Below are 24,999 nucleotides of genomic sequence, written 5' to 3' on the forward strand. Positions count from 1 at the left end.
AACTCCTCAGTTGATCTTGTTTCCTCAGACTGGAAGCCTCTGAGTCCTCATCTGAATGGATCTCAGCTGAACTGCTGCTAAAAGCATCTAGTTCCTGTTTCCTCATGCCTTATATATCTTTCTGCTTCCTGCCATCACTTCCTGGGATTAAAGGTGTGTGTTCTTCCTAAGCAAGGACATGAGATCTCAAGTACTGGGATTAAAGGTGTGTGTCATCATGCCTGGCTCTGTTCCCAGTGTCGCCTTGAACTCACAGAGATCCAGACGGATCTCTGCCTCCTGAGTGATAGGATTAAAGGTGTGTGCCACTGGCCTCTCTGTCTAATATGGTGGCTGGCTCTGTCCTTTGATCCCCAGATAAGTTTATTAGGGTACACTATTAGGATACACAATATATCACCACACAAACTCAAACTGACTTTAAGTTTTCATGAACATTAAAGCAAAACCACCAGAAAGTGTGAAGGGTGTCTGATGAAACACACAGGAGGGCCTAGAGTAGAATTTCTGAATGACATCTAGGTTGGTAGCAAAATAGTTAGCATTTATTTAATGATATTTTCCGAGAGGGGACACTGAGGAAGCACCTTGCTCACTGTGTGCATTCCCAGAAGGGCTTAGTTTCCAGCCTCAGCCAAGCAACAAGAAGGAAAACAAGACCAGCTTTTCTGTGCTTGTGGATTTCTCTTAATTGTTTTTATTTAATGCTTTATTTTATTTCTTTATGTACTTGTTTATTAATTTATAACACTTTATTTTATGTGTATGGGCTCTTTGCCTGCATGCTTGTCTGTATACCATGTAAATGCAGTACTGACAGAGACCAGAGATGGTACTGATCCCTCTGGAACTGGAATTGCAGAAGATTGTGATGTGTCACATGGGTACGGAAAGTTGAACGTAGGTCCTCTGCAAGAGGAACAAATGTTCTTTATGGCTGGTCATCTCTCTTCAGCCCTGTTACTCACTTTAAAAATGATTCTGGTATGCAAATTGTTATTGTTTCCATGTGAAATGTCCAGTCCTCCAAAGGAATATGTGCTTGGACAGTTGGTCCCCAGAGCAAGGTGCTATTTTGGGAGGTTGTGACACCCTGAAGGGTGGAACCCTAACTGGAGAGAGTGCACAACATGGGGCGGGCTTTGAGGTTCGATAGTCCGTCTCCACTTCCTGCCTGGTCTAAGTTTTCTGACTGCAGATGCAATGGGGCCAATTGTTTCACGTCTTCTTTGTCATAACTCTGTGCATCTTCTTCAACTGAGAGCCAACACAAGCCCTTTTTCCACTGAGTTGTGTCAGGAATTCTATCACCGCGAAACAAAAGGTGACTGAGGGTCCGGAGAGATGGTTCAGCGGTTAAGAGCACTGACTGCTCTTCCGGAGGACCCAGGGTCAATTCCCAGCACCCACATGGTTACACCAATGCACATAAAATAAATAAATGAATCTTTAATAAAAGGAAGAAACAAAGGTGGCTGATACACTAGCCAACCTCGACAGAAGCTATGTGGAGCAGGTCTGTGTATTAATACAAAAGATGACCGAATCTTTAAATTTCCTTTGCTGCACTTCATAGTCTCAACTGACCACAAAACCTTTTCATATTTAAGGAAATCCCCATGCTACCTGGAAACCCCTGTGCTAACTAAATCCGTAACACCAGCTTCTGGTCTCTTCCTATATCATGCTCTGAGGAGTCATGATATCAGAAACAAGACACATGACACATGACATGGGCATTGCTTCATACTTTCTAAGTGTCATTAGTGGCACATAAGATGTCTTTGATCTCCAGTAGCACACAAAGCCACTGAGAGGCACAGAGGAATGGCTTTGACAAACGGCTTTTTATACAGTGCTAGAACCGAAGGGAGAGTCCTGCCTTCTCATCACCCCAGCAGAGCCAATCGGCTCAAACCTCCACATCACAGATTCTCACTGAATTCCCCACTGACCTTTCTCCCTCATCGGGTGTACAAATCGCGAGTTTGTAAATGGTGCCGACAGAGTCAGTGCTGCTGTTAACAAACTGACCAATGACAAAAGGTAACTCTCGCTATGCCCAGACATAGAGCTGGACCACAGTTCCATACAGCATCTCCCTGTCTGCATAAAACACATGCTGGTGATAGTTTATCTCCCAGTCTTTGATACTTGGGATAGTAAACAGGGGTTGCTTTGGTTGGGGACAGATGGCAAGAGTGAAGGGTGTGTTAGCTATTTCTGCTCTGCTTCCATAAAATTATGAGTCTGAGGGACACGAACGATGAATGTGGGGTTTAAAAAGTGCTGGCAGCTGAGTAAGTTCAAGACTGAGTGGCTCCTAGCATCAGAGCAAGTTTCTGTTACTGATTTCAAATGAGAGTTATTGTTAATAGGAATAAAGTTATTATCGGCATGAATCACAGACACTGAAACCTGTTAACTTAATAATGTTGCAAATGTGTCATTAATCTTTAGTGAAGCAATATTAATATATTGCCTAATCCAAGAAAAAGGCTGTGGTGTCTTGAAAGCTTGAAATCATTTCTGCTTCTGGCTCAAGTTCTGAAATCCTCCCCCTTTTAAAATTTTAAATACTTTTATTTCACACAGGCCTCTGAGTATTCAGAAGTAATTGCTGTCAATAGAGATTCATTTTCACCTTTGAGTGGCCCTAATGTCAAATGGCAATCTTGTCGGCCTTAATATCAACATATTTTAAATATATGTCTGGGACCTGAAGGTCAATAATTGCTACTAAATTTAAAATATGGAATTCTGAGATGTTTTATTCCCGGTACTTTGATTGTCTTTGTGCTGGTGATTATTTTATCTGGAGGCAAAATCTAGTCTTAACCTGTCCTGATGGAAGTTCCAGCCTGGAGACGGATGTTCTATCATTTTCTTTCAATTTCTAGCAAAACATCACTCTATACAATGTTAGTATAAACCTATATAGTTTGTATCAAGGGTATTCAGTGAAGCATCAGAGAGGTGTTGTGTGTTGGGAAATATTATTTTAAGGTGTGTTACTTTTGTTTACATTGCATTTGTTTAACTCTGTAAAACTGTCAATTTGCTTATGTAAAATACCTGATGGTCTAATAAAGAACTGGCCAATAGCAAGGCAGGAGAAAGGATAGGTGGGGCTTGCAGGCAGAGAGGATATATAGAAGGAGAAAACTGGGAACGAGAGAAGAAGTAGCCAGAGAAGAAGGAGAAAGACTCCAGGGGCCAGCCACCCAGCTACACAGCAAGCCACAGAACAAGAAACAAAGGCAGGTATACAGGAATAGAAAAGAAAAAACCCAGAGGCAAAAAGGATAATTTAAGTTAAGGAAAGCTGGCTAGAAACTAAGCCAAGCTAAGGCAGGCATTCATAAGTAAGACTAAGCCTCCATGTGTGATTTATTTGGGAGCTGGGTGGCAGGCTCCCCAAAAAGAGCCAAAAAACCCTAACAACAGTTGCAGGTAATAATAATAGACTTTGATATCAGCCTTGAGTTAGGGCAACCATCCTGCCATATGCTAACAATTCCAAGGCTACTTAATCTTTCTATTCACTGGAACCTTATACATTGATTTATTTTAAAGACAAGGTCTCAATGTACAGCCAAGTATCCAGGCTAGCCTTGAACTCACTATGTATTCCAGGCTGGGATATCCCACAGCAATCCTCCTGTTTCAGCCTCCCTAATGCAGTGTGGTTAGACAGATGAGTCATTACACTAGCTGCTAAGTCTCCAGTGTGTGATAATCACAGTGGTTGTGCAGACTTCCTGTAAGGATAACATTAGTCATTCAGAAGTCAAGGTGATGAGATGGCTCAGCTGGTCAGGGCACTTGTCATTGAACCTGACAGGTGAGAACTGACTCCTGCACGTTGTCTTTGACTCCCAACCCCCCAGAGGCCGTGGCAGGCACACACCTCCCCCATCAAGTAAATAGAGATATCTGGACGCCATTTTTAAGAAGCTGTGCTGAATAATAAATGATAAATAAATACACACAACTTTTCTTCAGTTAACTGGGCATTTATTTCCTTAAAATTTAGTTTACCAACTTTTTCTTTACTTGTACAGCCCACCCATGTTCCTATAAATAACACCTCACCCATGAAAAAGTTAGTTCACGGGTGTGTGTGTACACACAGAGAGAAAAGTAGATGGGCACTAGATGGGAAGAGGAAAGGGACAGAGACGTGTGGGACTAAAACCAATCTTACCAAAATGTATTGTACTTATATCAAAATACAAAATGCAGAACCTTTCATAGAAAAGGCTCAAACTGAGTGGAGAGAAATATAAGTTGCTGCTTTCCCATGAAGACAGGAGTTAGTAATTTGTGCTCTTGGCACAGAAGGCTTTGCACTAGCTGTGGTCCACTTAGTAGTGTGGTACTCATCATTATTTTCTCAGGCCTTTCTAGCAAGGACCATGTAAGTGGAGGAGGCTTCTGCTGTGTCTTGTTTTGATACCTGCTACTACTTGTACAATCAGGAGGACTCTCCCAGTCTGCATAGCTCCCGTGCACTGTTTGGGCCAGGGCTTAGCGAACCTTTCTGTAAGGGATCAGGTGATGACGATGTCCACACAAGTGTTCTGGGGCAGCTTTTCAGCTCTGCCACCTTCGGACATGAGCAGCCACAGATCTAACAAACCATCAGGCATGGCGGTATTCTGATAAAACTTTATTTGTAGACAGTGAAATGTAACTTCCATATAATTTTTCAGCACCACAGACTACTCTTATTTTTCCCAGTGATGTAAAATATTAAAGCTATCATAACTTTCACTATGTACAGAATTGAAAAAGAGAACCAAGATGTGGCTCTCAGGACAGAGGCCCTTTACACAGATCTGGTGATCGGAGTTCAATCCCCAGAACCCATAAAGGTGGAAGAAGAGAAGCAACTTCTGTTGTCCTCTGACCTCTATAGGAGCCCCAAGCCGTGTTTGTATCCACTCCCACACCATGCACCTAGGCTCATGTAATAATGATAAGTATTGTAAGAACAGCCGTGCACTGAGTTTAGCTTGGCAGCAGCAGGTTGCTGGGTGTATTCTTTACTGTTACTGTGCTGAGAGAAAACACTACAACCAAAAGCTACTTTAGAAAGAGAAGGTTTATTTTAAGTCAGGGCTCTGGAGGGAGTGCCTATGAACAGTGGGAAGACTCTGGGCATGGTGGCAGGAGCAGGAAGCTGGCTCACCACAGTTTGACCTACACACCAGAAATGGAGAAAGACTGGAAAATGGAGCGAGCAAGGCTATGGACTCTCAGAGTCCGCCCAAAATGATGGAATCCCCCCAGCAAGGCTCTGCCTCCTTAAACACTGTCAGCCACTCAGGGGCCAAATTCAAACACACAAGCCTATGGGGGGATTTTTCACATTGAAATCTTCACCCGGGGTTTATAGGAACAGGCACAGTTGTAGCCCAGCTACACATGGGCTGTTCTGAGAGTCACTGACTCCTTCATGTTCTTCTCCTTCATTGCTCTTGAGACAGGCTATCTCTCAACATCGAATCACTTAACTTTCTCTGTGCAGACCTCTTTAGCAAATGAAGCTGGAGTTAGGCAAACTGTGCCCCCTCCCCACCCCATCTCTATCGCTCTGTGATTGATGCATACAACTCATGCATTAACTTTCTAAGCTCTAAGTTGGGGTTGGGGAAGCCATCAAGAAAGTCCTGAGTTTGGTCAAAGACTTTTATAGTCATCTCTTTCTGCTCCGTTTATAACTTGGCCTTTGACCACAGTTAACATTAATTTGTTTAAAATTACATATATCTACAAAAGACACCTTTGGCTTAGTGTTTTCTCTTTGATTACCTCCCGGCTAAGGACTGGCTCCCTGAAGAACAGTATGTGAGTGGGGAGAGAACTGCTTACTCATTAGTAAGAGTTAGTGACGGTGCAAGTCAGCTCCTTCGGGGGAGGCTTTCTAAAGGTTGAATGACGGGGAGGGGTGAAATCTTTGGTTAAAGGGAGTTCATAAATTGCCTCTGGGTCTTGAGATTCTAAACCTTGGGGCTGTGCACTCTGAGATACTGTCTGCACCTTTGGCCAGACATGGACAATCCCTACAGAGATAATCCCACTCAGGGGCTTCTCAACTGAGTTTCAGTTTGAGTCTGCTGAATTCTTAAAACCATTGTTTAGAAAGTAAGACAGAGGCTCAGGAAGTGTTTCAAAGTGCCTGCTGGGAGTGTTGTGATTTGAATATGGGATGTCTCCCCTAAAGTCTCGTGTGTTTGAACCCTTGGTCTCCAGATGGTGGTGCTATTTGGGAAGGCTGCGGAAACTTTAGGAGGTGGAGTCTTGGCAAGAGGCTTCATGGTTTCCTAGAGCCAGCCTCACTTCCTGTCTGGGGATTGTGACCAGCCTAATACCCTTGGTCTTTCCCCACTGCAACAGACAGTGTCCCCTCAAACTGAGCTCAGCTGTTTTTGTCTCAGCAACGAAAAAAGTGACTAACACAGGATGAAAATACATGTGGTTGCTTTGTTGTCTCTGGTGTGTGTCGGCTCCTTACCTGCATCAGGCACATTCTGTGTATGAGCTGGAAACTGAAGAGAGGCAAAAGGCTGGAGAAGACAATTTCTGTGTCTTCCTCCTGGAGTTCATTGTGGCGTCCACCATGTTTTTTCATAGCATGGTCTGACCAACTTGTTCCACCTCGCCCAAGGTGGCGGTATGGCAGGCAGCATCTTTCCAGGGCCTTACCAAACACACAAGAGACCGTCAGGAGCGAGCCATCTGCAAAGCATTGGAGATAGCATGCGTTAGCCCAGAGACGGCCCTTCAGCCCTCTCAGACGTGAATCGAGAACTGCCACTCCCAAGGACAAAAGGTGGTAAAAATGGCATAGAAGATTTCCACACCCCGGGAGTTGGATTCAAAGATGTTGCTGACAGGATCGCTTCCTGATGGCCAGCCCAGGGTGGTGCCTGACAGCCGATGTAAAAAATGAAAAAGGTAAGATCAATGGGGACACATTAGAAAAGAGTGACAAAATACAAGGGCAGAGTAGAGAATTTCAGAGTCTCTAAGAAGTCTCTAACTGCGCTCATTAATGAATAGGAGAACCTGGGCTTTCTTTTACATCTTTACTCAGGAACCAGGACTATTTTGTAAAATATAAATAACCCTCATTTTACTTGGCAGGTAGTGGTTGGCTTTTTTATTTTGACACAGAGATGAAGGCAAATGTATTCTTTTCTTTGACTTTACCCTTGAATTTCAGACATGAAATTCAATGTTGAACTCTTCAAATGTCTTTATGAGTGTTGACAATGTTACTAAAAACAAAAACAAAAACAACAAAACAAAACAGGCTGTATTAGCTGGCTTTTTCAGGATTTTCCTCCGGGTTGGTATGGAGGATGCCTTAGCATCAGAAATGTTGCATTGCCTCAGCTGTGAGCACTCACCTAGTCCCAGGTATCTGAACCTCACTGTTGCTTCTTTTATGATTTTTAGATTGTACATTTGCTTTCTCTCACTTAGGACTTCCTGCTACCATGACAAGGAAAATCTTGATTGTGACATTTTTTTTTTTTCATAATATTCACTTTCACCAGACAAATCATTCCACAAATTATAGACACCAAATTTTGGTCACGGGAGAAATGGTACAATACACACAAAAACAGCTGAGTTTCTCTCAGCAAGACAGCCAGAGGCACTCAACAGTCACTTTGAGTGTCATCTTATTGTGTCCAAATTTCCCATAAGAAAATCCTACGTAAGATGAATTCTAGCCAGATTCATTTAGATGCCACGAAGTATTGGCTATTATATTTAAATAAGGAATATCTATCAACATTTCTTTTTATGGCTATAAAGTTGGCTATATTGATTCCATCTGATCTTTTCCGTAAGACTTGTAATAGGCTGATTATGTCAGCCTTTGATTAATTGAGGAGCTGGGGGCCCTGGTAATTGAATATGCACCCTTTCACCTCAAGTCACTGAATCAAATCCAGCCCAAATTGGTAGTGACCAAGAATGATTATACTTGTGGCTCTCTGGTGGCCTCTGTGAAGTATCTTTGGGTCATATGGAAGAGCGTCAGAATAATTGCTGACAGGAGAGACGCTCAGCTCCATGGTCCTTGTCACCTCTTCCTGACCACTGTTCCCAAGCACAGAGGAATGCTCAGGATTGGCCTAAGGAGATGGAAGCATGTAGGTGTCGCTAGACTTGTGTTCCTGAGAGAAGACGTAGTAAGGAAAGTGCTCCAGTGTCACAGCATGAACTGCTCCACCATGAGGTGTTCCTAGCCATCTCAGTGAGTTTACTTAAGGTTTAAGGGAAATGAGAACTGGGTGTGTGATGGTGAAGTCTAGAGGTTGAACGTGGGCAAGCCTGGGCTAAGTGACTTAACCTTGACATTTTCTTACGGCTTTGCTTGTGTTGTTCCTCAACTCATACTCTATCAGGCAGAGCTGGTTAGTTTTGTGTCAACCTGACACAGTTTGGGAAGAGAGAACCTCAACTGAGATAATTCCCCCACCAGACTGGCCTGTGGAGCATTTTCTTGATTGATGATTGATGTGGGAGAGCCCAGTTCACTGTGGGGTGCTGATTGATGTGGGAGAGCCCAGTTCACTGTGGGTGATGAATGATGTGGGAGAGCCCGGTTCACTGTGGGTGGTATCACCCCGGGGCTTGTGTTCCTGAGTGCTGTAAGAAAGCAGCCTGGAGAAACCATCAGGAGCAATGTAGTAAGCAGCATTCTTCCATGGTCTCTGCAGTTCCTGCTTCCAGACTCCTGCCCTGAATTATCTCAGTGACGCAGTGTTACAGGGACATATAAGCTGATATAAACCCTTGCTCCCCCAATTTGCTTTTGATCATGGAGTTTTCTCATAGAAATAGGAACTGTAACTAAAACACTGATCAATTCTTGAAAAAAATATTGCTGTGTAGAGCAGGTTATGATGATTCACTTTAATCCAAGTGACTCTAGGTTTTCAGACAGTCTTTATCATTATTAATTATTTATAGGAGTCAAGTCATTATTGTTTTTTTTCTCCTAAAGATATTTCCTTTACTTTTCTCCCAAGTTTAAAAATCCAGGGTCTTGTGTTGAATATGTGTTTAAATGCACCATGACTTTATTATTATAAACCAGGCATACTTTATTGTGAGATAAAAATTGAATTTACTTCTAATATATGATCTATAGATACCTGAAATCTCCTTAAACAATTAAATATTACTATCATATTATTTCTAAAGAAAGATAGTTAGATTAGTTCATATTAAACTTGTTTAAAAATCAGTTTTGGAGATGGAGAGATGTTTCTATGGTTAACACCCTTTACTGTTCTTTCAGAGGACCCAAGTTAGGTTCCCAGTACCCACAGGTGACTCAGAACTGCCGGTTACTCCAGCTCCAGGGGATCTGATCCCTTTTTCTGGCCTCCAAGGGCACCTGCACTCATGTGCACAAACCTTACCCACCACATATATGGACAAAACTAAAAATAAACTAATTTTTGCAAAATAAATCAGTTAAAAAGATTCTCCCAGATGCCTGCCATCCCTTCACTTGGAAGGTGGAAGCAGAAGGATTATGAGAGCCCAACTTAGAAAACAAAGAAAAATCTCAAGTCTGATTGCTAGCATGTTTGTGAAATACACTAAAAAATTTAAATATAAAAAAGACATAAGAAGATATACCCTGATAGCATATTGCTTGGTCTACCAGACATCAAATGTAACCTTCCACAAGCATTTCTACATGCACCTTCCACTGTATTTCTATTATTTCATAGCAGTGATGCATCTCAGGCCAGCAGCTCTGCTCTGTGAACTAGGACCAGGTTATCATAGTACTTTGGAAAATAAATTCAGTGAAAGAAAATTGTATCTTATACAATGAGACAAAATAAAACAAAACAAAAACATCAAAGTGGCCAAAAACCAAGGAATGAATAAATGATGGTAATTTCTAAAATTCCTGGTGGTACAGAAAAATACCCAATGCATGCTCATGAAGTGAGGATAAAATCATTGATTTAGTCAACATATTTACTGTGAACCAGGGACTGTCTATGTCTTTGGTGTTATGACAGTGGGCAAGGCTCACAAATCCACAAGTCTTTTTTGTGGTCCCAGTGACATTGTAAGTAGGAAAATCCTTGCATGTCTATGATGGAAATGCAATGGATAGATATGAGACACCTTCTAAGGGTTTAGAGGTTTCCCAAGGTGTTGACGTATGAACTGAGGGCTGATGACTAGGAGTGAACAATACACCTGGAGGAAACAGACTTGGCAGATGATGAAGTGGAAGTGTGCTGGGACAACATGAGCAGCAGTAAAAGGCTCTGAGGTAGGAGGATCTGATGAGAAGAATTGTAGCAGGAATCTTAACAGTTCTTATTAATAAAATCAAACCTGAGGCCAGTTATTGGTGTGAATGCTGGAAGATCAGAGGGACAGAACAAGCCACAGCTACCTCACCTCACCAGTTCCTCAGCTGGTCTTATTTCCTCAGACTGGAAGCTTCTGTGTCCTCATCCGAATGAATCTCAGCTGAACTGTGCTGCTCAAAGTCTAAAAGTTTAACCAGCCAAATGCTTCTAGTTTCTGGTCTTCACGCCTTATATATCTTCTGTTTTTTGCCACCATTCCCTGGGATTAAAGGCTTACTTCTTGGGATTAAAGGTGTGTGTTACCACACCTGGCTATTTTCTATGTGGCCTTGAACTCACAGAGATCCACGGGGATTTCTATCTCTGGAATGCTAGGATTAAAGGTGTGTGCTACCACTGCCTGTCTTCATGTTTAATATTGTGGCTGTCCTGTTCTCTAACCCCAGATAAGTTTATTAGCCTGCACAATATTTTTGGGAACATAATACCACCATCACAGAATATGGTGAGAAGGTAAAGTCCAATGCCTGTTAGAGGCCAGACTACACAGACAGTGGGAGGAATGTGTAGTCCACTCTCAGAAGTGTTGGAAACCATTAAGGGGTTGTAAGTAGAGGAGAGACAGCATATAGTGCACATTTTAAAAAAGCTACCCTGGAACCTTGGAACACTCTGCCTTAAATGGGATGTCTCCATCAAATTCATCTCCTCAGAGCTCAGGGAACCCAGTGGAAGAGGAGGTGGAAAGAGTCTAAGGGCCAGAGGGGATGGAGGACACCAGGAGATCAAGCTCTCAGAATCAACTGAGCAAAGCTCGTATGAACTCACAGAGACTGAGGCAGCACGCACAGGGCCTGCGTGGGTCTGCAGCAGGTCCTCTGCATATATATTATGGCTTCTAGTTTAGTATTTTATGGGATCCCTGAGTATGCTGTGAAGGATGGGTCTCTGATCCTTTTGCCTTCTTTGGGGGCTTTTGTTTTTTTCACCTTGTCTGATGTCAATGTAACAGTTTTTGTTTTATCTTATTATATTTTATTTTGTTATATATTTTTAAATGAATTAATTAAAAAAGCTGCCCTGTGGCCTGGTTTGTGACTCATTCATAGAAGGCTCACCTAACATGTATGAGGATTTGAACTTGGTTCTTAGAACTGAAAAATTTAGTAAAAGAAACCCTTGAGCTTGATGGCTAATAGATTTCTGGTGATGAGATTGGAAGGCAGAAGCTAGACGTGATGATGTGGTCAGGACAGTATTGGCAGGGAAGAGACCAATAGAATGGACTATGTTTTCAGCAGTCAACAGAATCTTCTGATGTCTGAAGATAAGGAAGCAGTTGAAATGAGTAGATGGCCACATGTCCCCTTAAAGAGCTGGGTGTTGGTGACATATCATGAGGGATACAAGAACATGAGCTGGGCATGATGGTGCACACCTTTAATTCCAGCACTTGGAAGGTGAATCCATGTGAGTTCAAGGGCACTCTGGTCTACATAGTGAACCAGAGCTACATAGTAAGATGAGAGAGAGAAAGAGAGACAGAGGCAGAGACAGAGAGATAGAGGAAGAGACAGAGAGGGAGGGAGAGAGTGGTATATTTGCAGCTAGGTAAACTAGGGGTTGTGTAGGGGTCACATCTGAAACACTGCTAGATAACTAAGTCTAAAAGTCAAATCAAAAGTGAAGATGAGCTTTTCAAGGCAGGAAGAGAGCTAGATGTGAAGCTGAGAGGCCTGGGGGTACCACTAAAGGCTTGGGCTTGGGGCCACTGGAAGAGAAAGGCATGGATAGAGAGGAGTCATGGTTCCTGAAAGGAATCCTGGACCTCAGTCATCGTCAGGCTATCAAAGCAAGGAAATGGGTGGAAGGATTGAAGAGGAGAGCCAAACACAGGGATGTGCTGTCGGTGAAAGAGGGAAGGCATACAGCAAGAGGAAACCCGATCAGCTGGGTGGTCTAAAGAAGCCGTTCTGAGAAAGAAGTTGGTAGACAGTGTGTCTGCCGGGGTGTGGCAACTGCCCCCGTCACTGGAGTTCCCACTGTTGAAATAACCTACACAAACATGCTGTACCAACTCTATGGATTAATCCAGTAGGCTTAATAGAAAACTCACATGTGTCATCCAAATAATTGTGAGTGTCATGGAGATTCAGCCTTTAAGAAAATTCCATTGACATTGTAATTCTTAGATTGTCTTTACATACCTGGAGCAGAAAAGGGGAAGTGAAGACAAAAAAATAAAAACAAAACAAAAACAGAACAAAAAAATCATCAACAACAAAAACCTCAGTCTGGAATGAAAATTCAGCTGAGATGTGAAGTTCTGGCTTAAATGCCCAGGACACACACAGCAGGTGTGCACATTCTAAAACAAAACAGATGAGCCATTTTCAATGTTTTATTGCAAAACCTAAGGATTACAGCTATTACTATTTAAAAAAAACTTTTAGGAAGCCATTTTCCTATTCTTTGTACCTTTAAGTTCTTGGCTCTTATGTTCTGCTCCTCTGACCTTGATCTAATCATGAATATCTATGGTACTTAATTATAATAAAAAAAACCGCCTACATTGCACTCTCCATGGTAGAGGCATATTTTTTCTCCTTTGGTCACCTGCCAGTTCTCAAAATTATAGCAGTGGGAAGAAATGCAAATGAAGGGCCTGCTTGACAGCTAAACATAATGGAATGCATGGTCTACATTTGAAAAGTTACCTTAAGATAAAAGGTAGCGTAGAAAAAAATCATTTCTTTAAGGTCACCTATGGCTTTGAATTATAGCTTGGAGAGATTTCCAATTTAGTCATCAGAGAGGAAGAAGCCAAAATAAGGATTATATCCTTTGCTGGGGAAAGATGGAGTTTTACTTCACACTCATTGGGTGATCCAGCAAAGCAGAAACCACAAACAAAACCATCAAAGGAAAAACTGAAAGCATCCACTCCCACATTGTCATTGTGTAGAGACTTTTGAGATAAGCCACTGAGGAGTATCTTCTAGGTTAATCGTATTCTTGCAACATACAAAATTGTTTTTTATTAATAAGCAAAGAAAAAGAATCATCTTTACATATGATAAAATATGCAATTTGTGGACTCTACTAGGTAGGCAAGAATACCAGTTGATTACATGGATATGTATGGCTTGAAGGAGTGTATTTCTTTATTCAGAGAAACACATTTTCAAATAGGGTATTGAGAAATAAATGGACATATGTTGAATTGTTCTTTGGAAAATGTGAAAATGCAGTGTTAGATACATGTGTGCTTAATTTTCACATTTTTTTTTTTTTTGTGTGTGTGTGTGTTTAAGACAGAGTATCATTCTGTAACCAGGCTAGCCTAGGATTTAAAATCTTGGGATTGTATATGTATCCCACATTAGTGCTCTCTGTCTCTCTGTCTCTGTCTCTGTCTCTGTCTCTGTCTCTCTCTCTTTCTTTCTTTCTTGCATAGTGCTTGAGGATTGAACCCAGGGCTTTGTATATTTTAGGCAATTAGAAATACCACTGAGAGCCCCTCCCCCTATGCATGTGTTTGTGTGTATGTGCATATCAATAAAAACCATGAAACTGGTAATTAGACATTCCAGAAAATGCCACGATAGTGATAGTTTCCAAATCAAAAGCTCCTTCTTTTTGTTCTTTCTTCTGTTGGTATTTGAGATCAACAGTGACTTTTTTTTTTTGAGTACATACTCCATTATCTGTTACCAGGAGGGCACATACCATGAAGTGATTGACCACAGACTCCAGACCTCTGAGACGCAGGGGCTCTGGCCTCACTTCTGCTAACCTCTGTGGGGTTTTAGTCATAAGAAAGTCATCTCAGCCTTCTGGAACCTTGTTCTGTACTCTGTAGAATAACAAACACTGAGCCTTTTCCATATTGAGTGTATGAGACATAGGAGTCTCTAATTATGGCCCTGAAAGGACAGTTTGAACAAATTGGTAAGTACAATGAAAATGGTAAGCTTAGGGTATGCCAGGAGCAGAGATGCAGTGCATGGAGCCTAGTCTGCAAAGCGGCAATACTGCCTTTCCTACCTGCCTCACAGACACATGGTAAAAATAAAGTGACATGGCTGAGTGATGCTGGTGAGTGATACTGGTGAGTGACATTAGAGAATGATGCTGCTGAGTGATGCTGATGAGTGATGCTGGTGAGTGACATTAGGAAGCAGGACAACTCATGATGTTTCTGTTGCTGGTGACCATGCAGTTGAACAAGAGAGGCAGGAAACATGTCAGAAAGAAGGCGCAGTTAAGCAAGATGAATAGAAACACTGATCAAGGGAACAATAGAAATTGCTGTAACATGAATTCTAAAATGGCCTTTTAATAAAAAACCCAGAGCCAGATATTGGGGTAAATGCTGAAAGACTGCCACGTCTTACCTCTAGGACACCTCAGCCTGAGGAGGCTCTAGTTCCTGTCTCCTCATGCTTACATATCTTTCTCTACCCAGCCATTTCACTTTGTTCTTAGTGCTTGGGTTAGTGGTGTGTGTACTTCCCAAATACTGGGATTAAAGGTGTGAGATCTCAAGTGCTGGGATTAAAGGCATGTGACTCCCAAGTATTGGAATTAAAGGTGTATGCCATCACTGCCTGGCTCTGTTTCTCTCCTAGACTGAGTCAATCTCCTGCAGTCCAAGGTAGCTTTGAACTCACAGAGATCCAGATAGATCTCTGCCTCCCAAGTGCTAGGATTAAAGGTGTGTGCCACCACCACCTGACTTCTATGTTTAATCTAGTGGCTTGTTCTGTCCTCTGATCTTCAGGCAAATTTTATTAGGGTACACAATATATCACCACAAATTCCCACAATTCAAGATGCAATGAAGCTGACATATCAAATCAAGGTCAAAGACAGGGACTTTCTAATAAGTGAAATTGGAAATACTTGATAGATATAGATAGAAGATGTGTTTATTCTTAAAATCTATCTGAATATAATTTCCAGTGGATCAGAGATATAAAAATAAAAATAAAAAAACCCATAATATAAAAACTAAAAGAAAACATGGATGGATTTTACAACTCCAAAGTAAAACTATTCTACCATAGCTCAGAATCTACAAGAAACAAAGGAAAGGAAGGGTAGATAAATTTGATATAAACAGTAAATTTATAATACAATCATGTTAAGGAAAACAAAAACCTGTGCACAGAAAATAACACATGAACCTAGATTGTAGTGGGTAGCCATTCCAGCCTTGGCCTGGAAGTTCCAACCCCCATTGAGGCTTCAGTAATGGTCACACCCACAAGGCGGGGCTGAGGGAGGACGCTGAAGACCCAAGATCAAGAGGAAAGGCTTTGCTTGTTCCGGGACCCTGGACGCTGGAGGTAGACCAAGCAGAGTTCTCCAGAGAACACCGCTGGACTGAGCCATCCCTTTCCCAGTCCCTGCAACCTCTCCCTTCATTTGTAAGCTACCCCACAAAATAAACCTCCCTTTTAACTACGTGGAGTGGCCTTAATAATTTCACCAATACTAGATTAAAATACATACTGTGTATTAGAAATAATATGTAGAAATTTTGTCATAGATAATGGGTGAATATATGTACTAAAGATTAAACTCTTAACATTGATGAAGAGGGTCTATAAGACTAGCCTCTCTTAAGCAACCAGTTAGAAAAGAAATAAAAGAATGTAAAAAATGTTTGGAGACAAAGGGCAACAAATAGAGATCTGAGGATAAAGCCCATGGCCACTGAAAAGGAGGAAATCTCTCACATTGTAACCTAAGCTGGCACTTCAAGGATCTTGAGAAATGAGAACAAATTAAACCTAATGTCAGGTGAAGGAAGGAAGCAGAGACAACAAAAGAGAAAAATGAGAAAACAAAACAAAACAAAAACCCACCAACCACACAAAACCAAGGAAATTAAGTTTTGCTCCTGTAAATAGCAGAAAAATTGACAAATATTTATGCATCATGAATGGGTGGGAGAGAAAATAGTGACAGCCAAAATTGGAAGTGAAAGACAGAGTAAAAGCATCCTGAAATGGATGTCATGGAGATAAGATAGAATGTGTAAGCAAATGGTGTCAACAGATTGTATAACCCAGGAGAAATGGATCAAGTTCTTAGAAACACACAAGCTGTTAGGACTGCATCGTGAAGAGAAAAACCTGGAATGTCTTGTAACTAGGGAGGCATTTGAGGCCGAGTCAGAAATTTCACAGTAAAGAAAAGCCCAAGACTGGAGGACTGTACCAAGCACTTAGAGAAGAATTAATAGGAAATTAACACCAATCTTTACGAACTCGATAGAGGAATTTAAAGGAGAGAGAATGTCAAAATGTTGTTATATGAGGTACCGAGTTCACCTGATACTAAAACCATGTAAAGGTGCAACAAGAAAACCAAGCTACTGTTGAATATTGATGTAAAAACCTAAGAAAAATACCAGGAAGCCAATCTGAAGAACATAATAAGATGACTGTATACTATAACAAAGGGGATTCCTATCTCTAATGCAAGGATGGCTCAGCATCTAAAAACTGCACATTGCTTTAACAAGATGAAGGACAAAAAGAAAGAAAGACAGACAGAAAGAAAGAAGGAAGGAAGAAAGAAAGGAAAGAAGGAAAAAGAAAGGAAGGAAGGAAAGACTTGGTTATTTCAATGATCATTTCAATGATGCAGAAAAGCTTTTGACAAATTGCAGTACTCTTGCATGATAAAAACACTTGAAAATCTGGGAATAGCAGAAAACTACCACAACATGGTAAAAACTATATGTGAAAAACCTACAGTTAAGCATCAATGAGAGAGAGTGAAGACTCTTCCTTCGGTCAGAAACAGGGTAAAGATGCCCATGTTGCCATTATTACTGAACACAGTGGAGAAACTTTAGCTTTGAGCCATTGAATAAAGGAGAGAAGGAGAGAGAGAGAAGAGAGAGAGAGAGAGAGAGAGAGAGAGAGAGAGAGAGAGAGAGAGAAAGTCAGAATTACAGGAAACAAGTAAAAATATCACTATTCTCAGATGAAAAGGTCCTAAATGCACCAATTACACACACAGACACACAGACACAGACAGACAGACAGATAGATACACACTTGTGAAAATTAATTAGTAAATTTAACAAAATTCCAGGATTCAAAATGATGGGGATGGAGAGATGGCTCAACAGTTTATAGTGTTTGCTACTGTCATGGAGGATCTGGGTTCTGTTCTGAGTCTCCATGTTTGGAGGCTCAGCACCACCTCTAACTCCAGCTTCAGGGGATTCAGTGCCCTTTTCTGACCTTTGCTGGGGTCTGCACACAAGTGCACATACACTCACAGTGGTACAAACAAATAAATAATAAAAATAAATAAATTAGAAAACAGAATTAATGATAAAAAACCTGACTGTAGAGGGGTTGGGGATTTAGCTCAGTAGTAGAGTGCTTACATAGCAAGCGCAAGGCCCTGGGTTCGGTCCTCAGCTTTGGAAAAAAAAAAAAAAAAAAAAACAAACCAACCAACCAACCAACCAAACAAGCAAAAAAACCCTTAATGTGAACTTCAATCCTCACAATGATTGTTCTTCAAGAAAATTAAGAAGATTAAGGAGGCAGGACCAGTGTGAGTATATGTGTTTCAATGTTAACTCAAGTCAGAGATTGTAGTAACACTCTGTGCTTGTGTGTGTGTGTGTGTGTGTGTGTGTGTGAAGAACAGGAAAAATGTCCTTAAACTTGTATGAATCTCAAACCCTCTTGTACAGTCAAAATAGTCTGTAGAGCCGGGCAGTGGTAGCGAACGCTTTTAATCCCAGCACTCGGGAGGCAGAGCCAGGTGGATCTTTGTGAGTTCGAGGCCAGCCTGGTCTACAGAGCGAGATCCAGGAAAGGCACAAAGCTACACAGAGAAATCCTGTCTCAAAAAACCAAACCAAACCAAATCAAACCAAAACAAAACAAAACAAAAGTCTGTAGGAAGAAAAACAAATTTGAATGCCTGATATTCACTGATTTCAAAGCACATTACAAAGCAATAGTGACAGAAAATGTGTAGTTCTCAAATTCGGGTGTGATGACGTATGTCTTTAATCCCAACACTTGGGAGGCATAGGCAGGTAGATCTCTGTGAGTTCGAGGCCAGCCTGGTCTACAAAGCGAGTCCCAGGGTAGCCAGGGTTATTACACAGAGAAACCTGGTCTCGAAAAAAACAAAAAAACAAACAGAAAAAAACCCAAACAAAAAAAAAAAAAAAAAAAAAGAAAGAAGGTAAGTCAGAAAAAGAAATTATGTAACTCTGTTACAAAAAGAGAAATATAAGTCCCTGGAACCAAATAAAGAATCCAGGTGCATGTCACTAAATGATCTTCAACAGGTACAGATAACAGTTATTCCACAGAAGGAAAGTGGGATGAGGAAAATGAATATCCATATACAAAAGAATGAGGCTGGACTATAAGCAAGACACTAACCTAAAATAGATTAAAGAGTTAAAACCATCACACTCTCAGAAAAAAACAAGAAAAGTCTTTGTGGCCTTGTACTTTTGGATAAGACATCCAAATGTGTGAGATAGAGATAGATAGATAGATAGATAGATAGAGAGAGAGAGAGAGAGAATGTCAAAGGAAACTGTGAATCAGGCAAAAAGGCAAAGAGTGGAATGGAAGAAACCGACTGTAATTTACACATCCAGTATAAAGTCAATATTTAGGATATAACAAACTTCTACAAGCCAACAACCAGGAGCAAATGGTCTCAGTTTTAAAAATGAACAGAGGACTTGAATAGATAATCTATCAAACTGTATATAAAAATGGCTGATAAATATTTGACAAGATTGTGTCATTCATCATTTGGGAAATGCCATTCAAAATCATGACAAGACATCACTTCACTTCCATCAATGTGGCCACAATTAAAAATAAAAGAAGAAAATCAGTGCTGATAAAATATGGAGAGTGTGTGAGGAATTCCCGGGTACTGAGGACGGGAGAGGAGGACATGCAGGTGTTGAAGAAAACAGCAGGAAGTGCCCCCCCCCACACACACACACATTAAAAGAGGATGAGATCTGCGTCTGGGCAACTGGACTCTAAAGCTGTCTGCTCACATATGCTCATAACAACAATATTTACATTGGGATATGTGCTGTTTAACTGTCCAGTAACAGGTGAGTGGATAAAACATGTGTTTTGGGTTGAACCATAAGCATTTGGGTGATTCAGGATCAGTAGTTCAAGATCATACTTGAGTACATAGTGAGTTCTAAGTCAGTGTCATATGTCTAAAACAAGGCTATGTTAGATACTCTGGAGCAATATGCAGTTTTGAAAATGAAGAAAAATGCTTTCATGCTACCACGTGTGTGACACTCAAGGGGATCTGTTTAAAGGGACTAATTCATAAAGAGGCAAATACTGTACATTGATGTGACACCAAACCACAGGTAACAAAATTAAAAAAATAAACACATAGGCTTACATTGAACTTATAAAACCACATAAAAACTTTAATAAGTAAATTAAGGCCCAAAATGAAACCAAAAGTAGAAAGCTAGTTCTTGCATCTTTGAGGAGCAATGGAGGAATTAGCAGGCAGGGAATACAGAAGCATATTTTGAGAAGAAAAAGTAATATGGAAATCTGCTTTGCTATATTGTTCAGGAATGTGGCATGAAGGATGCATCTGAACATAGGACAGACCTATTTTTCCCCCTTAGTGCGGAACATTAGATGTATGTAAAAGAAATCAGTAGATACTGTGACTACAAAAGCCAAGACAGTACACTTCTTAATTGAAGTAAAGTCATAGTCCATCAATTCTGTTCCTCTGGAGAATTTGATTAACAGAGGGAGGAGGGGAAGACTGGTCTGTGGGCGCTGTTACAGTCAGACACACTCTGGAAGTTCTGGTGTGCTTTGTAATGCACGGTGGCTATAGATAACAGCAGTGTGCTGTCTGTTTTATTTATTTTGTTTCATTTTATTGTGACAGGGTCTCATGTGCCTCAATCTGGCCTCAGACTTGCGAATGTGACTGAGGTGAGGCTGGCCTTGAACCCTTGATTCTGCCTACACCTCTCAAATGACAAAATTACAAGTATGTACCACCAGTCCAGTCAAAGTCCATGTATTTAAAAAAAAATAGGAAAAAATATTTTGATTGTTTTTGATGTGTTTAATCTAATTTAAACGTTATAGAAGATGAATGTGTATTTATATTGAAACATCACATAATACCTCAACAATATGCATATCTTATGCTTTTATGAATCCACTAAAAGTAAATTTAGAAGCTGAGAGATAGTTTAGAGATTAGGAGCACTTGCTGCTTTTGCGGGCGTCAGAGTTCAGTACCCAGCCTCCACGGTGGCTCAAAACTGCCTGTAACTCTAGCTTCAAAGTGATCTGATAGCTGACGCCCTCTTCCGGCCTCTTGGGGTTACTGCACTTGCACGCTACCATTTAAAAAATTGAATATACATATATAATTTAAAAATATAAAAATTACATATATTTTAAAATATAAAAATTATACATATATTTAAAAGATTTAAAAAAATAAATTTATGATTCAGGCACAGTGACAAGTACCTACAGGCCCAGCTCTCAGGAGGTGGAGGCATGAGGATCTTGAGTTTAAGACCAGGGTGTAATACATGAAGAGTTCAAGGCCAAACTGCTATCCATAATGAGACCCTGTCTCAAAAAACAAAGCAAAAAGAAACAAATTTAAATTAAGATGAAGCAATCCACTTTCTCTCTAAAAACACCTGTCTCTGCTGGTGAACAATGATGACAGAGAACATTTTTTGTTTGTTTGTTTGTTTCCCGAGACAGGGTTTCTCTGTGTAGCTTTGCGCCTTTTTCCTGGAACTCACTTGGTAGCCCAGGCTGGCCTCGAACTCACAGAGATCCGCCTGCCTCTGCCTCCTGAGTGCTGGGATTAAAGGCGTGCGCCACCACCGCCCGGCGAGAACACATTTTTTTAAAAAGTATTTAATGTTAGTATTCACACAGTGTGTACTGAGTATTATGTATGCGATATTGTGTGTGTATTCTGTATGTCAATGTTTCTCGTGACATAGATGAAGGAGAGTCTAGAGCATTTGTGTTTAGTGGCCGCCAGAGTGGGACAACTTGTCTGAGAGCTGGAGCTGGGTCTGCACTGGAGGTGGGGTAGGATGGGGTAGGGGGGATAAGGCAGGCATGGACATTCTCCTGCTGCAGACTCCCGCAGTTCTGTGAGTTCAGAGATGGTAAGAAACCACCCTCCTCCCCCCACCAGACCTAAGGTAAGGTGTGACTCACGTTTCTCTGGCAGATAGATCAGGTCGCAGCGCCTCATGTAAAGAGCTACTAGGGCCATGAACACAGACAGAGACGGAAGCAGGGCCACAATGGCCCCGGCTCCTGAGTGCTGGATGCATGAGATTACCAGAAAGACAGCAGCTGCATTGAGGTTCATGGACCAGGAGGCCCTGGAGTACACAGAGAGAGAGACAAAAGAGAATTCCCAGCGGTTATTTTACATAAGTCTCGAGTTGTGGGTGTTTTATTTCATAGATGGATTAAGAACAGGTGCCAGGTACCCGATCCGGACTTTACAATAGTGTTTCCTCATAAGTGTATGAACACCACCACCCTATTACTTTCCCTTGTCCTTGTTCTGCTTAGAATAGGTTCAGTGAGAGAAGATTCTTTTACCTTCACAGGTCAGCATGCATTTTCTTTTTGGAGCCTTATGTAATAAAGGTCAGGCTGGGCAGGTTCAGCATATTTTTTTCTTTTTTCTTTTAGCAGCAACTGAAGAAGGTGAAGCTGAGGACTATACCTAAGCAGGGGTCTACCCCCACCCCCACCCTGTGAACCTGGAAAATGTCTGTCATTTAAGAACAAAATATCCCAAAGTACAGAAAAACACAGAAACCTCAGGATTACCCAGTTACACCTCAGGTTAGGCATTAAGCCAAAGGAATGGGTGAGGTTTAAACAAAACCTTCTCCCTTTCTAATGACCAGCAACATGAAAAAGCTACCTACCCCAGAGTTGAGTATGCAAATTATTTCTGAGGAGATAATCTCACCTCCCAACCTTTCACTGGATCTGAATTTAGCATCAAAACATACTGGCTTAGAATTCAGTGGCATAATCCTACCACGTCAAGTTAAAAATCTGTTGTTGAGGCTCAATACAAAATACAATACAATACAATACAATACAGGACAGTACAACAAGATATGATACAGTTTACTCATTTAAGTTCAGATGCTTCCCCTTGTATATGAAGTTTTGTTATGTGAGTATTTATATTTTGGTTGTGCAAATTTGTTTTGTGAGTAGAAGTTCAAAGGGTTGACATGACTAAATTCTCTCTTGATTAACTCAGTACCAACTGACTAGGGACTCCAGTGAACTCTGCAGAACCCCTTTCCCTTTGCTGTATGGTCTGGTTAGGGGAGCTCTGCCCTCTCATTTTGTGAAAGTCACAGGTTGTTCCTGTGTTCAGTGGGATGTGTCTAAGCAGAAGGATGGTCAGTCCATGGGAGAGCCTCATGGCATACCTACCACAACTTCCAAAGACCTTTCTCTCCCTCCCTCCCTTTCCTCTCCTCCTCTCCTCCCCTTCTTTTCTCTCTGCCTCTCCCTTCCTCTACCTCCCTTGCCCACTTTCCATCCACCCCTGGCTCCTCTCTTCATATTCCTCCCTATTTCCCCATCTCCTTTTCCCTTCCTGTCCCTCTCTTTCTCCCTCTTCCCATCCCTCCTTTCCCCCTTTTCCTCATTTTTCCTCCTTTTACGATCCCCATATCTCGTCACAACTCCCTTTCCTTTATCTTCTACATCTCTGCTTCTCTCTGTGAACTGCAGACTCCTCCCCCTTCACGAATCCCCACCCATTTCTCTCTATATACCCCTGCTACTTCCTTCTATACCCCTCCCACCACATTCCCTCACACAACATTTTCTTCATACCCCCCTACCACCCTCATCACCCATTGACTCCCCTTTTCCACCAAAGCTCCTCAACTACACACATCGAGCACTTTCACCGTCCCCTACCCACACATTTCCTATCACCTTCCTGTCCCCCCCACAACAACCTGGTTCACCTCCACACCAAAGCCTCCCTTCACTTTCCATCTGTTATCTATTATGACTTTCTAGTATTTCCTACACCCCCTTCTCCACCACTTCCATACCCTGTCACTCCTATCAGCAAACCACCCAGCCCACCGACCTGCTATCCACTCCTTCTCTACCCTCCCTGCTCACTCACTCCTTCTACATATTTCATACTCCCATCATTCTCCTTCACAAACCCCTGTCAACTCCATCCATATCCTATACCCACAGTCCTTCTAACCTCCCATATGCTACTCCCTCGACCCACTTCATCTACTGCCCCTCCATAACACCTATGCATATACTGCTCTACCATTCACTTACCAGCCAGCCTCTTCCATATTCTCCCACCCACACTTCTCCATACTCTCCATCACATTCATCCACACCTCTCTCCTCTACCCGACTCCACAGCTCCTCTACTCTTCACCTGCCATCCACTGTGCCTCCACTCTCTCCACCCACTGCCCCTCCACACCCTCCTAACTCTGCCCCCCACATGTACCCCTTCAATTTCTCTTTCACTATCCATCATTATCCAACTCCTCCATCTGTCTTGTATATCCCTCAGTACCCTTCCACACCAACATCTACACACCCTTCCACACACCCCACTCCACTGTCTATCCACCACCAACATACCCTAATATCCCATTTACCCCATGCAACTATGCCTTATCAAACCCACATCCACCCATCATCCACCTGCATCTACCCTTTTAAAATTCCATCTATCCTCTGTCCACCTTCACCAATTCTTCATATAGCCCATCCATCCTTATCCACCTTAACTGGCCATAATCCACACCTTATCCAATTTCACTTGCCCTTATCCATTCCCTATACACCTTCATTCATACCAATCTATCATCATTCATTGATATCCACCATCCATCCAACTTCCATCCACCCTATTCATACACTATCCACCAGCAGCCACTCCCCATCTACTTCCCATCCATGCTCCTATATACCTTCCTCCACCTCCATCCAACCTTACATCTGCTTCCCATCTAGCCATATCCATTACCATGTCCGTACTCGTACATCTCCATCTATCCTTTTCCAACTGCTCTCTGACCTCATTTACTCCCACCACTTCTCACCCGGTCCTCATGCATCTTATCTATATCCACAGCATACTCTCAGTACACCCTCATCTATACTGTACCAAATTCTTATCCAACCACTTTTGCCATGCCCCCTCCTATTCACTTCCCCTCACTTCTCTAATCCACTTTCCCATCTATTTCTCCATCCACTCTCTATTCATGTCCATTCACTCCCCATCTACCATCATCCCCTTCCTATTCATTCCCATCCACATCCTGCCACATCAGGACGTTCCTTCTTACTACCAAGTAGGGTCCATTATATAAACATATACTATTTATCCATTTATTTTCCTGTTAGTAGAATTTTTTCTAGCTCATAGCTAATGCAAACATTGATGTTTAAGCGTTTGTGCAGATATGGGCACTCACTTTCTATAGGTCAAAGTCTAGAAGTGAAATGGTTTATGATATACATACATC

The 24,999-nt window shown here is 41.6% G+C and overlaps 1 protein-coding gene across 1 annotated transcript in view; it reads right to left on the bottom strand.

Moving 5' to 3' along the window:
• Slc15a5 (solute carrier family 15 member 5) overlaps positions 1–24,999 on the bottom strand; it is a 100,967-nt gene that overhangs the window by 60,169 nt on the left and 15,799 nt on the right. The window contains exons 3-4 of the mRNA XM_036180438.1: positions 21,650–21,819; positions 6,521–6,744 (exon numbers count right to left, since the gene is read on the bottom strand). Coding sequence (XP_036036331.1) covers positions 6,521–6,744; positions 21,650–21,819 — 394 coding nt within the window. The remainder of the gene's footprint in view (positions 1–6,520; positions 6,745–21,649; positions 21,820–24,999) is intronic.

Source organism: Onychomys torridus, chromosome 3 (genome assembly GCF_903995425.1).
Source record: "Onychomys torridus chromosome 3, mOncTor1.1, whole genome shotgun sequence".
Classification (NCBI taxonomy): Eukaryota; Metazoa; Chordata; class Mammalia; order Rodentia; family Cricetidae; genus Onychomys; species Onychomys torridus.